General features: G+C 38.7%; 1 protein-coding gene across 9 annotated transcripts in view; it reads left to right on the top strand.

The window, feature by feature from the left end:
- The window catches only part of LOC133639584 (lymphoid enhancer-binding factor 1-like), a 222,460-nt gene extending 209,033 nt beyond the window's left edge, over positions 1-13,427 (top strand). For 8 of the 9 annotated variants that reach the window (XM_062033020.1, XM_062033017.1, XM_062033018.1 and 5 more), the window contains 4 exons: positions 1,767-1,929; positions 4,148-4,255; positions 9,985-10,033; positions 13,364-13,427. In XM_062033020.1, coding sequence (XP_061889004.1) covers positions 1,767-1,929; positions 4,148-4,255; positions 9,985-10,033; positions 13,364-13,398 — 355 coding nt within the window. In that variant the 3' untranslated portion in view covers positions 13,399-13,427. The remainder of the gene's footprint in view (positions 1-1,766; positions 1,930-4,147; positions 4,256-9,984; positions 10,034-13,363) is intronic. The other variant, XM_062033022.1, reaches the window with a different exon arrangement.
- Positions 13,428-17,007: the final 3,580 nt, after the last annotated feature.

The following is a 17,007-nucleotide window of genomic DNA, read 5'->3' as shown; positions in this document are numbered from 1 at the left end:
TAGTACAGTTGTTATTAGTGAGAATATAATTAATTTAAGGTATTTTTGGGTTCATTGAGGTTAGCTAATTTGACTTGTTTTGGAAAGTCTTGACAAGCCAAATTTTTTTGTTCTATTGGCAGATAATTTTGCTTAGTTCAAATAAAATACCCCTCATTTTTGTATTTTTTATTCTTGTTTTCGAACACTGACTTTTTTAAGTGTACATAATAATAATTTACAGCTTTTTCTCAATACTTTGTTGATGCACCTTTGGCAGCAATTACAGCCTCATGTCTTTTTAAATGTGATGCCACAAGCTTGGCACATTTATCTGTGGGCAATTTTGTCCTTTCCTCTTCGCAGCACCTCTCAAGCTGCGTCAGGTTGGATGGGTTTTTAACTAAGTATTGAGCAGATGCTGCAAATACTTATAGTATATACATTTTTTTTTTTAGTTCTAATACATTTGCAAAAACATACAAAATAAACCTTTTCCCCATTGTCATTATGTGGTTTTGTCTGTAGAATTTTGAGAACAAAAATTCATTTATTTCATTTTGGAATGAGACTAACACAGCAAAGCGCTGTGAATACTTCCGGATGCACTATAAGTCCCCACATGACCACACTGCAAAAAGTCAGTGTTCAAAAACAAGAATAAAAAATACAAAAATGAGGGGTATTTTATTTGAACTAAGCAAAATTATCTGCCAATAGAACAAGAAAATGTGGCTTGTCAAGACTTTCCAAAACAAGTCAAATTAGCTAACCTCAATGAACCCAAAAATACTTTAAAATAAGTATATTCTCACTAATAACAAGTGCACTTTTATTGGTAGAAAAAAAAAAGAGACCTTTTTGCTCAATATGTTGAAAAATATTCTTAAATGAAGTAAATGCTAGTGCCATTATCTTGACATAAGGATATTACATTTCTTGAAACCAGCAAACTTATACTAAAAACTAGTTTATTGTTCTTAATGGAAAGGCAACAAGGCAAGCGCTTGTTACTCTCGGGGTCTCCTAGCCGCTCAGGCAAATCATATTGTCTAAAAATGCATTTTTCCATGGATAACATGACATCATCGCGCCAAGTGCGTGCTCTTTCAGTCAATTAGTGCGCATATATACAGCCCGGCCCCCGGCTAAACATTTTTTAATTGTAATTTTGGAGAATTTATCTGAATGTGCATGAACTATTTCTGTTCAAAATAGTTAGAAATGTCACATGTTAAATGTTTAAATATTAACTGTCAGTTTACTGTACTGTGCCAACTGTACTACTATATGAGTACCTATTTTCTATTGTTTCATTGAAAATAAAACAGCATTTGGCTGTCATCTGTTTTAATTATGAGACACAATTGTGTCAAAGTCATGATTTTTTTTTGTTCATGCTTGAAGTAAGAAATGATGACTTTAAAAAAGTAGTTTTCTACTTGTGAGTGTTGATGACACAACAGTTGATATTCTAGTTTCAAGCATGTTTTACTCAATATAGCTCATCAAATCTCAGCAACAAGCTGTAATATCTTACTGACATCATTTAGGAGCAAAACACTTCAAACAAGTAAAACACTCTAACATCAAATCTGCTTAGTGAGAAGAATGATCTTATCAGACAGAAAATAAGCAAATATCACCCTCATTTGACATATTTCATCTTACTTAGATGTCAGTGTTTGCAGTGCACTTTTGCCCCTGATGTTGCACAACAATAATTGTCCAATGATTCCTCCCGTGGTTGTTTCCCCTCACGTGTGCATGTGTCTGTGGCCCTGCAGGAAGCCTCCACACGAACAGAGAAAGGAGCAGGAGCCCAAAAGACCGCACATCAAGAAGCCGCTAAACGCCTTCATGCTTTACATGAAAGAGATGCGCGCCAACGTGGTCGCTGAGTGCACGCTGAAAGAGAGCGCCGCTATCAATCAGATCCTGGGACGGCGGGTAGGTCGCCATTTTCTTTTCGTTTTGGAGCTCGTCTTTTGAGCCAAAGCGACAGCAGAGTTTATGGTCTTGTTCCTTCCCGTGGTGGCCTGGCTGCCCGTCTAACAGACATCCAATTGAAATTGGCCAGATGAAAACATGTTGTGATAATAGCACCCGTGTTTGGATATCAAATCCAAGTCAGTCTTATGTGTGGTAATTAGGGGTGTAACGGTACCGTATTTTACGCACTGTAAGGCGCACCTTTAATGAATGGCATATTTCAAAACTTTGTTCATATATAAGGCGCAACGGATTATAAGGCGCACCTATGCATCCATTAGATGGCGCTGCGCTAAAGGGAATGTCAACAAAATAGTCAGATAGGTCAGTCCAACTTCATTAATAGATTACAAAGCAGCGTTCTGACAACTCTGTTCACTCCCAAAATGAATAAACAGCTGTTTTATTATTTCCCCGGAGGTAAAGTCGGTGACGTGGTGTTTTGTTTATCTTTTAACTACAGCAAGGTATAACATGTAGTGCAACATTTATATCACATAGTGGAGGGGAACTTTTCCCTGATTCAATAAACAGGTAAAAAACAGTGATACTGTTACGCTAAATCAAATATTAGTGCAATCACAATATAGCAACACTCCAAATAGTGCAGAGCAATAACAATATATCAATAACTCAACGTTGCTCAAACGTTAATGTCACACAACACAACACAACACACAAAATAAACATGTAAAGCTCACTTCATGAACTTATTCCTCATCCACGAATCCTTCCAATTCTTCTTCTTCAGTGTCCAAATTAAACAGTGTTCCCTCGGAAACTCTGTTTAGTCTTCTTTACCTGGCGCAGGTCATCATGTTGCTTCCTCCACTTCTGCACCATCGATTCGGTAATGTGAAATTGTCTCGCTGCTGCTCTATTCCCGTGTTCTACTGCGTGACTGATCGCCTTGACTTTAAACTCGGCCTCGTAAGCGTGTCTCTTGATAGGAGACATTTTGGAGTCTTTACATAAAGACCGTAGTTTACACAACTACGGTGAGCAGCCGCCGACTTCATTTTCATTAAGCAGCCGTAGAAGGGGGAAAAGGAAGTCGGCGTATTTACCGTAGTTGCGAGACCTGTTGTGGCTCAATATTGCTCCATATATAAGGCGCACCAGATTATAAGGCGCACTGTCAGCTTCTGAGGAAATTGGAGGTTTTTAGGTGCGCCTTGTAGTGCGGAAAATACGGTATTTGTATTGAACCGTTTCGGTACGGGGGTTCCGGTTCGGTTCGCAGGTGTACCGAAGGAGTTTCCACACGGACATATTAAGTAGCATAACGCACGTTGTGTAAACAATGCACACTTAGGCACAACACACGGCATGCTAGCAGCTAACGGGCTAGGATAGACTGACCATACGTCCTCTTTTCACCGGACATGTCCTCTTTTGCGGAGCTGTCAGGGCGGAGTTTCTTAAATGCCTCAAATGTCCGGCATTTGGAGTTAGGGTTGCGTGTATTTTCAATGTACGTTCAGGGTTAAGAAGGGGTTAAAAACAAAACAAACAGCAGCATTGGTGAGGGAGGGGCAGAGACAGAGAGAGAGAGAGAGTTATGATAAACGCGCATGCGTCGCCAGGCTCTGCTTTTTATCCATAGATTTATCACATTTAATTTTTTATTATCTATAGCAGGGGTGTCAAAAGTGTGCCCCGGAGGCCATTTGCGGCCCACAGCTAATGTTTTAAAGGCTCATTCTAAAAATACTATTCAAATAAACACAAACATAACAAAAGTGAAATAAAAAGGCTTAAAGGTTAAATGTCATTTAGAAAAAGTTGCAATGTTGACTAATAAAACAAAGCAGTTTTTTTTTCTTTCAAACTGTCATTGCTCAAAACATAATATTGAATCAAAATCAATGTTATGATGAATTATTGACCTATCCAAGGTTCCCATTACTTCACATCAAATATTACACTAAGAAAAATATTTTTGGTGGAAGATTTTGCAAATTTGGTCAATAAATAACCCAAAATGTATATTTTGTTGTTTTCTTACTGTACCGAAAATGAACTGAACCGTGACCTCTAAACCGAGGTACGTACCGAAGTGGAATTGTTGTGTAGCGTTACACCCCTAGTGATCATCTTTTCATCATGTTTGTGTGCACCAAGACGTCTTGTAAGAAAGTGACACATGTCCAATCTCTCCTGTGCTGTAAAACAGTGGCACGCCTTATCTCGGGAAGAGCAAGCTAAGTATTATGAGTTAGCCCGCAAGGAACGGCAGCTCCACATGCAGCTCTACCCTGGCTGGTCTGCTCGAGACAACTATGTAAGTACCAACAGTACAGATCTGCAGCGGTGCGTGTGCAGGTGCGTGTGTGTGTGAGAGAGACTAGTTCTTTCAAAAAGCCTCACAATACTCACACAATAGTCCTCTCTGCATGCTTAATGGCCTCCATTTGGGGGACTCTTTGTTTCTGCCTAATGTGTAATTCATGTGGTCCATGCTGTCATATCCACATAGAGATAGATTGTAGCATCATTTCTTTGTATCACCCTGCTAATGATTACAGCAGTGTTTGATGTGTTCTTTTTAATAGCAAAGGAACTGTTTGCTGCATTGTACGTTCATCCGCAGAAACCTGCAGCTGCCTGCTTTGTCTTTCCATGTGGGCCACATGTAGCATAGCATAGTGATGCCATGTGTGTGTGCGCGCGTGTGTGTGTGTGCGTGTGTGTGTGAGACATTTCTGCGACAGAGTGAGCACCAGCTTTTATTAAAAGTGTGGCTCCGGCACTCACGTTCACTCCACCACCAAAAAGTGCTTTGTGGTGTTTATCTGCCTCCCCTCGGACATCCACGCCATCCCTCCCTCTTCCTGCCTCCACCTGCTCCCGCCGCCAGAGAAATGTCTCGCTGAGAGGAAGACACTATCGCAGCCACGTTTCCTCTTTCATTCTTCCAATTAAAAGCTGCTTTATTTAGTTATTGTTTTTACCCCCAATGAATTCTGAGGACAAAGTGTTCCCTTAGGAAACAGCAGGAATCAAAATAATCACTTCCAGAGCCACGATAAACATTGATCAACTTTTACAGCAAAGTCACACTTTACAAGGGTAAAAATACCTGCTATAAACTATAAATAAATACAACTTCTGACCCCCTAATAACTGAAATATAGCAGTTAAGGAAGGCCAGCTGATGGCCAGGGCTGACGACACTGCAAAAAGTGAAATCTAAGTAAGATGAAATATGTCAAAAAAGGGTGATATTTGCTTATTTTCTGTCTGATAAGATCATTCTTCTCACTAAGCAGATTTGATGTTAGAGTGTTTTACTTGTTTGAAGTGTTTTGCTCCTAAATGATGTCAGTAAGATATTACAGCTTGTTGCTGAGATTTGATGAGCTATATTGAGTAAAACATGCTTGAAACTAGAATATCAACTGTTGTGTCATCAACACTCACAAGTAGAAAACTACTTTTTTAAAGTCATCATTTCTTATTTCAAGCATGAAATAAAAAAATCATGACTTTGACACAATTGTGTGTCATAATTAAAACAGATGACAGCCAAATGCTGTTTTATTTTCAATGAAACAATAGAAAATAGGTACTCATATAGTAGTACAGTTGGCACAGTACAGTAAACTGACAGTTAATATTTAAACATTTAACATGTGACATTTCTAACTATTTTGAACAGAAATACTTCATGCACATTCAGATAAATTCTTCAAAATTACAATTAAAAATTTTTTGGCCGGGAGCCGGGCTGTATATATGCACACTAATTGACTAATTGGCATTTGGCGCGATGATGTCATGTTATCCATGGAAAAATGCATTTTTAGACCATATGATTTGCCTGAGCGGCTAGGAGACCCCGAGAGTAACAAGCGCTTGCCTTGTTGCCTTTCCATTAAGAACAATAAACTAGTTTTTAGTATAAGTTTGCTGCTTTCAAGAAATGTAATGCCGAGCGCATATCATTATGTCAAGATAATGGCACTAGCATTTACTTCATTTAAGAATATTTTTCAACATATTGAGAAAAAAGGTTTAAATTTTTTTTTCTAGTAAGAAAAGTGCACTTGTTATTAGTGAGAATATACTTATTTTAAGCTATTTTGGGGTTCATTGAGGTTAGCTAATTTTACTTGTTTTGGAAATTGTTGAAAAAGCCAAATGTTCTTGTTCTATTGGCAGATAATTTTGCTTAGTTCAAATAAAATACCCCTCATTTTTGTATTTTTTTTTTCTTGTTTTTGAACACCTGTCAAAATCAGGATTTTTTTTTTTTTTATGCTTGAAATAAGAAATGATGACTTTAAAAAAGTAGTTTTCTACTTGTGAGTGTTGATGACACAACAGTTGATATTCTAGTTTCAAGCATGTTTTACTCAATATAGCTCATCAAATCTCAGCAACAAGCTGTAATATCTTACTGACATCATTTAGGAGCAAAACACTTAAAACAAGTAAAACACTCTAACATCAAATCTGCTTAGTGAGAAGAATGATCTTATCAGACAGAAAATAAGCAAATATCACCCTTATTTGACATATTTCATCTTACTTAGATTTCACTTTTTGCAGGGTGACATCTGTGCTTCAGATGCAAACTTGTCAAGTTGTTCCACCTCCGTGGATTCGTGCGACTTTAGAAGCATACTTTTCCGGAACCTTATGTTCAAAGTCCACCTTGAAGCTTCCACTATACATGAGCGTGTGAGCTCATGGGAAGAAGCATCTCTGTGTTTGCTGTGTGCTGCAGATTAACTCCTGAATAAGTGGATTAGCAGACTTTGCAGCAGGAAACCAAAGTGCTCATTTTTTACTACAGCCACTATGCCAGCGCCTGCTATCTATACCTACATATATATATATATATATATATATATATATATATATATATGTATATTCTCCCTCCTTGAAACCGCTGGGGGGGTTTATAGTAAGCCATAAATCCTGGCAAGCTCCTCTCCGCAAAGCAAAGAGGAGCTCTTGGTCGTCATTGAGCTTAATTAGAGTGAGCATTTTAATTGCGCTCTATGCTAATATGTCATTAAAAGAGGGTGACTTCAAAGGACGCAAAGTGGTCAAGATGACAGGGCCCAGGTTCACAATGTGGACAAAAGTCTTGGGACATCTTAGGTAGGCCTACCTTATTCAAGTTTTTCAATCATTTTAACAATAGTGCCCAAAATCTAGCCTTGAAGCTGTCATTTTATTTGTAAAAGTGCTTTTAATAAGCCCGACTGGGATCAAACACACCTTATTTGGATGTCTGCAGCTTTAAGGTACCATTAGAGTGGAAAAACAACTTGCCTCTATTATCATATATGTCTGTTTTATGACAGCCAAAGTTTGCGAGTAAAGAGATATGATCTAAATAGTATCAATCTCACGGAGATTCCTGATACATTTAGAGGAAGCCAACTAGAGGTCCTTTCCCCATTAATGACAATGCTAATCAAGCAGACTTTGTGAGAGCCAACAACAGTTTCTTTGATGATCCACAACCTTATATTTTTGCACCCGAACACAGGAAGGATGAGCAATAAGTTTTAAAAGCCGAGGAGGAAACGGATGCAGCTTTATTGAAACATTTTAGCATCGCATCAGCAGCATTGCTAGGTGCTTAACATACAAACTAACTAGGGATGGCCGATAATATCGGACTGCCGATATTATCGGACGATAAATGCTTTAAAATGTAATTATCAGTATCGGTTTCAAAATGACCGGTATCAGTTTCAAAAAGTAAAGTTTATGACTTTTTAAAAGGCTGCAGTGTACACGGACGTAGGGAGAAGTACAATACACCTTAAAGGTACTTCCTTGGCGTGCCGGCACAATCACATCATATCTACGGCTTTTACACACACACAAAGGAATGCAAGGCATATTTGGTCAACAGCCATACAGGTCACACTGAGGGTGACCGTATAAACAAGTTTAACACTGTTACAAATATGCGCCACACTGTGAACCCACACCAAACAAGAATGACAAACACATTTCGGGAGAACATCCGCACCTTAACACAACAGTACAAATACCCAGAACCCCTTGCAGCACTAACTCTTCCGGGACGCTACAATGTAAACCCCCCTGCTACCCTCTACCCCCGCCCACCTCAACCTCCTCATAGTCTCTCTCAGGGAGAGCATGTCCCAAATTCCAAGCTGCTGTTTGGATAGATAGATAGATAGATAGATAGATAGATAGATAGATAGATAGATAGATAGATAGATAGATAGATAGATAGATAGATAGATCGTACTTTATTGATTCCTTCAGGAGAGTTCCCTCAGGAAAATTTAAATTCCAGCAGCAGTGTACAGAATTGAGATGGAATTTAAAAAGTAAATAATGGAGGTACAAATGGAAACAGAATAGATAAACATTACAATAAGAATAAAAATAAAAAGCAACAATGAGAATAAAAATATAACAGTAAAATAAGAATATAACAAGAGAAAGTAGGCAGTAGTGACCATGTTATGAAAAAGTATTGCACTGTTATTGTTTTGAGGCATGTTAAAAAAAAGAAAGCACTTTGTGACTTGAATAATAAATATGGCAGTGCCATGTTGGCACTTTTTTACATAACTGGAGTTGATTTATTTTGTAAAACCTTGTTACGTTGTTTAATGCATCCAGCGGGGCATCACAACTAAATTAGGCATAATAATGTGTCATTATCAGACATCTCTAACTAAAAGTCAACTTGTGTTTCCACTCTACTAGTACTTTTTTTTGGACATACTGTATACAGTCCAGAAATACAATATAAACTATTTGTTTTTCTCCCCCAAACACTTGACTGGTACTTTAATGAATCTGACCACCAATTGATTAACGTGGACCCCGACTTAAACAAGTGGAACAACTTATTGGGGTGTTAACATTTAGTGGTCAATTGTACACAATATGTACTGTACTAATACAAGTTGCAATCAATGAAAAACCCCTAGCACAACATTGTGTGTGCCACTAGCACAGCATTGTGTGTGCCACTAGCACAGCATTGTGTGTGCCACTAGCACAGCATTGTGTGTGCCACTAGCACAGCATTGTGTGTGCCACTGGCACAGCATTGTGTGTGCCACTGGCACAGCATTGTGTGTGCCACTAGCACAGCATTGTGTGTGCCACTAGCACAGCATTGTGTGTGCCACTAGCACAGCATTGTGTGTGCCACTAGCACAGCATTGTGTGTGCCACTAGCACAGCATTGTGTGTGCCACTAGCACAGCATTGTGTGTGCCACTAGCACAGCATTGTGTGTGCCACTAGCACAGCATTGTGTGTGCCACTAGCACAGCATTGTGTGTGCCACTAGCACAGCATTGTGTGTGCCACTAGCACAGCATTGTGTGAGCCACTAGCACAGCATTGTGTGTGCCACTAGCACAGCATTGTGTGTGCCACTAGCACAGCATTGTGTGTGCCACTAGCACAGCATTGTGTGTGCCACTAGCACAGCATTGTGTGTGCCACTAGCACAGCATTGTGTGTGCCACTAGCACAGCATTGTGTGTGCCACTAGCACAGCATTGTGTGTGCCACTAGCACAGCATTGTGTGAGCCACTAGCACAGCATTGTGTGTGCCACTAGCACAGCATTGTGTGTGCCACTAGCACAGCATTGTGTGTGCCACTAGCACAGCATTGTGTGTGCCACTAGCACAGCATTGTGTGTGCCACTAGCACAGCATTGTGTGAGCCACTAGCATGTTTGGATGAGTTTGGTGTGGACGAACTTGAACAAAGATTGTCAGCCAGTAGAAAATTCCTCCAAAAGTTTTCTTTTCCGGAAAGATTGTGTCATGGCCAAGTGTCCCCATATTTATGTCTGCTTGGTATGTCACATTGAGACTTCCTCTCAGCGTTGGCACTTGGCGGCGAGTTCCCGGAGTGCGGGGGCGTGTCGCTGCGATGTCCAGCAGGGGATGAGTGAACATGGCAGTCAGCAGCAGGATATCAGGGTGGTCTAGTGAGCGTGAGTGCTGGAGCCACACTTTATGCGTTCCTCTGTATATTTCTTAGGGAAAGAAGAAGAAGCGGAAGCGGGAGAAGATGCAGGAGTCGGCCACGGGTGAGTTCATGCACCTTTTCTCAGAACCAAGAAGTACAATTAGACTTCCTTGTTGTGTCCGCTCTCCCTCTCTTCCCCATCTTATTTCAACACATATATACATACATATATACATACATATATACATACATACATATATACATACATATATACATACATATATACATACATATATGCATACATATATACATACATATATACATACATATATACATACATATATGCATACATATATACATACATATATACATACATATATACATACATATATGCATACATATATACATACATATATACATACATATATACATACATATATGCATACATATATACATACATATATACATACATATATACATACATACATATATACATACATATATACATATATATATGTGTGTGTTACACCTACTTTTGGGATTAGTCTGTCCATTGTTTTGCTGCTGTAAGCTTTGCACAGTTTGTTTGCCTGCTTGCTCTACATTAGTGCTGGCCTCAAGCCTCCTGGTCCACAAGTCTGCCTCTAGTCCATGGACAACAACATCTTACGTCACATGTGTAGTTGTCTCGTGCAGTGGAACCTCCAAAAGACGCCCGCAGTCTCTCCTGAGAAGCTGCTCCACTTACGCTTCTCCCCCCTGAAAGTCATTTGTAATTGAAATGATGTGTTCCATAGTCAAACTGACAACTTCACATGTTTTAAATACGCTTTTTAACTATTATGAGTATGAAATCAACGCAGCTTTCTGATCATTTTCGTTCTTTATTATTACTGTCAACTTATTTATTGTACTGAGCAGCCAGGACCTACATCAGGCCTGGGCAATTATTTGGACTCGGGGGCCACATTTAGAGGAACAAATGTGTCTGGGGGCCCGTATATTTGATTTTAGGAACACTAATACAAAACCTCACAATAATGTCTGATTGAATGCTAAAAACGTTATGACAACCGCCTTAAAAAACATAATGGAATTTTTAATTTTTCTATGAAGGATAAAACACTGAATATTGACAGAATATGAACGTCACACCCGCTTTCCATCCACATATTTTACAATCAAGTGAAACGCAACAAAAATGCAACAAACAGTGAAATATGAACGTGAAGGGTACAAAATAAAGCCACCTACAATCTGATATTTGCTGAATTTCCCCCAGAGATCAATAAAGTACTTTCTATTCTATTCTATATATCACTAAGCTTTAGAACTTTTATTGTGAAAATCTCCTTCCACGTCTGTGGAAACGCTTCCCGCCCACACTGCTTGGTGCCTCGTCTGAGCTGCTGTGACCTAGATTACCATAGTAACTAATTACATGACCATAGTAACTAATTACATGACCATAGTAACTAATTAGATGACCATAGTAACTAATTACATGACCATAGTAACTAATTAGATGACCATAGTAACTAATTACATGACCATAGTAACTAATTACATGACCATAGTAACTCATTAGATGACCATAGTAACTAGTATATCATGCAGATTCCAAGCATGTAAAGACTTAGTATAGTTGAAGGTCATTATAAAAGATGAGTGCACATCATAATGGCAGCTACACTTTACATCTTAAACATCTAAAAAAAATGATTTGGGAATGTCAGGCGGGCCAGATTGAAAAGCTTGATGGGCCGCATGTGGCCCCCGGGCCTTCATTTACCCAGGCAGGTAAACTGCATGCATAATTTGCTCGCAAAGTTTCTAATAAGTATTGTTACTTGTTAATTGTGTATGATAGTACAGAATTGACCATAAAACCAGATTAGTATGATTGTTATTACTATTGTTATTTGCTACGCCCACTAATTAATAATGCCAACAAAAGACTTCGAATAAGCCACAAAGTTAGTAATACAGCCACAAAGTTAGTAATACAGCCACAAAGTTAGTAAAACAGCCACAAAGTTAGTAATACAGCCACAAAGTTAGTAATACAGCCACAAAGTTAGTAATACAGCCACAAAGTTAGTAAAACAGCCACAAAGTTAGTAATACAGCCACAAAGTTAGTAATACAGCTTTGTGTAATAAAGTGATGGCACATAAGTCAAAAGTTGTACTGTGAACATTTTAGACCAGTGGTGTCCAAATGTTTTCCACTTAGGGAACATTGACAAATCAAAGGATTCAGGGGACATTTTGATATTTTTCATTTTAAAAACCAATACAATACATAGAATGTTTTACAAGAAAAAAAACAGCCTGCATTTCACTATTATGTTATTCACATCAACATCTCAACTTTTTCTTGTCACATTACACCCGTTTGCTATTTTATACCCATTTGCACTTTCAGCACCCATGTTGTAGATACACTTTCTAATGCTATTATGTCTCAAAACTTCTGACTAGTATCCCTAGTACCCTATTTTTCAGAGTATAAGTCGCACCGGCCGAAAATGCATAATAAAGAAGAAAAAAACATATATAAGTCGCACTGGAGTATAAGTCACATTTTTTGGGGAAATGTATTTGATAAAAGCCGTATAAGATTTCATGGGATTTAGCGATTAGGAGTGACAGATTGTTTGGTAAACGTATAGCATGTTCTATATGTTATAGTTATTTGAATGACTCTTACCATAATATGTGAGGTTAACGTAGCAGTTGGTTATTTATGCCTCATATAACGTACACTTATTCAGCCTGTTGTTCACTATTCTTTAGACATTTTAAATTGCCTTTCAAATGTCTATTCTTGCTGTTGGCTTTTATCAAATACATTTCCCCAAAAAATACGACTTATACTCCAGTGCGACTTATATATGTTTTTTTCCTTTTTTATTATGCATTTTTGGCCGGTGCGACTTATACTCTGGAGCGACTTATACTCCGAAAAATACGGTAAACCCTTGCTGGACTTAAGATAAAACTGTTGGTGAGTTTTGAGCATATAAATGACCTCCATTTAAGTAAAACATTTAAACAATAATGAGATTTGAGCTTTAATGCTGTGATCAATTCAAATTCAAAAGTGTTATTAAAGATCATTTAGCAGCACTTTTTTATGTAGTTATTTTTTGGTTTGTTTTCGTTATTTATTAGCTCACTAATTAATAGCCGATAAAAATATGTGTCAGACTGGTAAAGTGCGGGAAACAGAAAAGATCAAAGTTTTGGTTCGTTGTGTTTTTGACATGTTTGTGTTTACTTTGAGGGAGGGAGTATTTTCATGAAAATATTGTGTTCCAATTTGAAGTTGTTACAACTTTAGCGGTTCCACTGTAATGTCTGCTCTTTGTAGTGCCGAAGGGACAGATTTAAAGTGTTTACTGTCCGGAAAAAAATCCTTTTAAGTAAAAAAATTCCGTTTTCTGCAGGTACAGGCCAGAGAATGAAAACGGCGTACATCTGAGACAAAAATGGTAAGACACGCCCCCTTCCTACTTCCACACTACAAGTGTCTTTATAAAACACAGACTAATCCTAAAATGGTCCATAGTCATTATGTGTGTGTGTGAGTGTGTGTGTGAGTGTGAGTGTGTGTGTGTGTGTGTGTGTGTGTGTGAGTGTGTGTGTGTGTGTGTGTGAGTGTGTGTGAGTGTGTGTGAGTGTGAGTGTGTGTGTGTGTGTGTGAGAGTGTGTGTGTGTGTGTGTGTGTGTGTGAGTGTGTGTGAGTGTGTGTGTGAGTGTGTGTGAGAGTGTGTGTGTGTGTGTGTGAGTGTGTGTGTGTGAGTGTGTGTGAGAGTGTGTGTGTGTGTGTGTGTGTGTGGTGGATAATGGATGAAGTGTTTCCACATTGAAGAAGAAGCAGCTTTTAGATGAGCCTTGCTGCGTATGTATGTATATGCATATGGTGTTGCTGCGTATATGCATATGGTGTTGCTGCGTATGTATGTATATGCATATGGTGTTGCTGCGTATGTATGTATATGCATATGGTGTTGCTGCGTATGTATGTATATGCATATGGTGTTGCTGCATATGTATGTATATGCATATGGTGTTGCTGCGTATGTATGTATATGCATATGGTGTTGCTGCATATGTATGTATGTGCATATGGTGTTGCTGCGTATGTATGTATATGCATATGGTGTTGCTGCGTATGTATGTATATGCATATGGTGTTGCTGCGTATGTATGTATATGCATATGGTGTTGCTGTGTATGTATGTATATGCATATGGTGTTGCTGCGTATGTATGTATATGCATATGGTGTTGCTGCGTATATGCATATGGTGTTGCTGCGTATATGCATATGGTGTTGCTGCGTATATGCATATGGTGTTGCTGTGTGGATGGCAGGATTGTAATGAGCTGCTTACTAATATTTCTGGTGTGTATTATGCCTCCACCACAAAAGGTGTGTCGTCAATGTATTGATTGAGATGATGTCAATCACCTGTGCCTAAAAAGGAGCATTATTTGGCAACTCTATGTGCACGTTTTCCTCCGCTTGTGAGAGGATTTTCTTCCTTTCCTTTCCCCGTGTGTGCTAGCATCCTGTTATTCCACACCCTCTGAAAAAAGCCGCTCAGATGTGACAAATCTGCTCTTGTGTGAAAAAACGGCGGCACAATGGCGATCGATTCATGACCCGGTGGCTCCCAGAATTGTGCCGCTTTTCTTTTTGGCCACAGTTGTCTCTTCAAAGCACTTGATCTGTGATGGGATCATTAGCAGCGCACAGCCGCAGTGGGATGGACACCCTGGCTGATTGTCAGTGACAGCCTTCAAGTAATATGCATAATAGCCACAACAATTTATGCAGAGCTGGATTGAGGTTAGCCACGTTTAGACGCCTCCTACAAAAAGACATCTTTCAATGAAGCTGTTTGTTTGTTTTCTTTGCAGCTCCTCTACCTCCACTTGAGAGTAAGGTCTGGTAATGAGGAGAATAGTTTGTAAATGAGTAGATATCTCTTGTTGATGCTAACCATCATACAAAGCTGTAACTTTCTTTGTAGCTCATTTCTCAGTTTTTATGTATCTCTGTTGTGCAATGCGGCTGTTATCATCAACAACTGGTGGGGGGAGCAATTGTTGTGCATGTGCCAGAGTGAGCATAACGTTGGCTTGGACTTTGTGTATTAATTAGGGGTGTAACGGTACGTGTATTTGTATTGAACCGGTTCGGTACGGGGGTTTCGGTTCGGTCATGTAGTCCGTGCTTAGCGTTTAGCAGGTAATCATCAGGCAGCAGACTCTCCCCAAATGATAATAAACACCTCCCAGTCAACTACTAGTAACATCACTATGAGCCCGTTGACCTTCTAGAAATATAAAAGGCAGCTCAGCTCGCTCGCAGTCCTGGCTTGAGGTGAAGGCTAATTCGCTTTTAGCGTAACGTTAGCTCATTTTGCGGTGTGTGTGTGTGTGTGTTACGGACAGCAAAGCCCTGTCTGTCTGTTATTTCACTTGACCTTTTTCTGTGTTGATTGAGCTGTGTTGAAGCAGCAAAAAAGGACATTATGTTAAATGAAGAGTTTCTGTCTCTGATAGTTGATATAATAATGTAAGTGCATCATTAAGCCTACATGAACTCCATGGTGTTCAGGGATGAATAGTCTCTCCTATTGCTATTGTACTATTTTTTCAGCTATAGTTCCATGAATCATTAGTAATGCAGCAGGCTAGTTTTGAATGGCAGGGTCCCTGCTATCACATGTTGATACAAATATAACATTTACATCATAAATCAACTACAGGCTTCCCAAATGCTGTAATAAATTAAGCATGATGAGTTGACTTGAAACTGTTTAATGTTGCACTTTTTATATGTAGAAGAAAAGTTTTGTTATTGTATTTAATCTGAGCAACAACTTGAGGCAGTTTAATGTTGATTAACGTGGGCAGAATTATTATAGTGTTCCCAATGTTAAAAGGATAAAGCCATTGTTTACACATTTGGTAAATAAATAACCAAAACATTTTTATATTGTTGTTTTCTTACTTTACCGAAAATGAAGCGAACCGTGACCTCTAAACCGAGGTACGTACTGAACAGAAATGTTAGTGTAGCGTTACACCCCTAGTTGTATTACTGTAACTATCTTTGTAGCTCATTTCTTAGTTTTTATGTATTTCTGTTGTGCAAGGTGGCTGTTGTCATCAACAACTGGTGGGGGCAGCAATTGTTGTGCATGTGCCAGAGTGAGCATTACGTTGGCTTGGACTTTGTGCATTAATGTACCTAAGTTGTGTTTCCAAAAGGTCAGAAGAAAACCCAATAGTATAAAACTGAATAAGAAATCATGTAAATCCGATTGTTCCGTTCCATAAAAGACATTTGATAAAGAATGAAAACAATCACTTGTAAAGTGTAGACCTCCACCCGGCCTTAACTCGCAATAGTAAAGAATCCTTTCCAAAAAAATGTAGACGGTGATCCGGATCACTCCCAAAATGTAAGCACTTGTTCCTTATTTCTTTTCTGACATTTCCTGAACGTTTCAAGGAAAACAGAAAAAAAAGGTAATGAAAGGATGTATAAATGGAACTCTCATGTTTGTTTCTTTCCAACGAGCTGCAAGAGGGTTCACTCTTTAGCTGCAGGGCGCTTTAGTTGTACAGCAAAATGATCCACAGAGTTTCATCCAAAATGTAATCATTTATGTTGCTGACTAACGTACTAAGGAATCCCGGTGATCACGTGACCTCCTGGCAGAGGTTATAAGTAGAACTTCACATGGAGAAATGCATAGAAATGATGAATCAAATGGATAAATGAACATTTAACATCACTTTTACCTTCATCAAGACTCTTCTTGGGGAAGAGTTACAGGTTCTTTCTAGAATTCAATAGTGTTTCTCACCTTCTTTATCAAAGTGCTTACACCTACAGCTTTCTTTGGCCCGATTGTGGCACAATTGGCAGTTATATTATTTTTGTTTTATCCTTTATTTCAATCACAACAACCCAAAATACATAGATACAATTTTAACCATGTCAATATAAAACACAAAATTAAATGGTGTATGTCCAAAAAGGAGCAGGAAGAAGGAAAAGCTTACAGAGT

Source organism: Entelurus aequoreus, linkage group LG22 (genome assembly GCF_033978785.1).
Source record: "Entelurus aequoreus isolate RoL-2023_Sb linkage group LG22, RoL_Eaeq_v1.1, whole genome shotgun sequence".
NCBI lineage: Eukaryota > Metazoa > Chordata > Actinopteri > Syngnathiformes > Syngnathidae > Entelurus > Entelurus aequoreus.
This window is presented reverse-complemented; position numbering and strand designations above follow the sequence as displayed.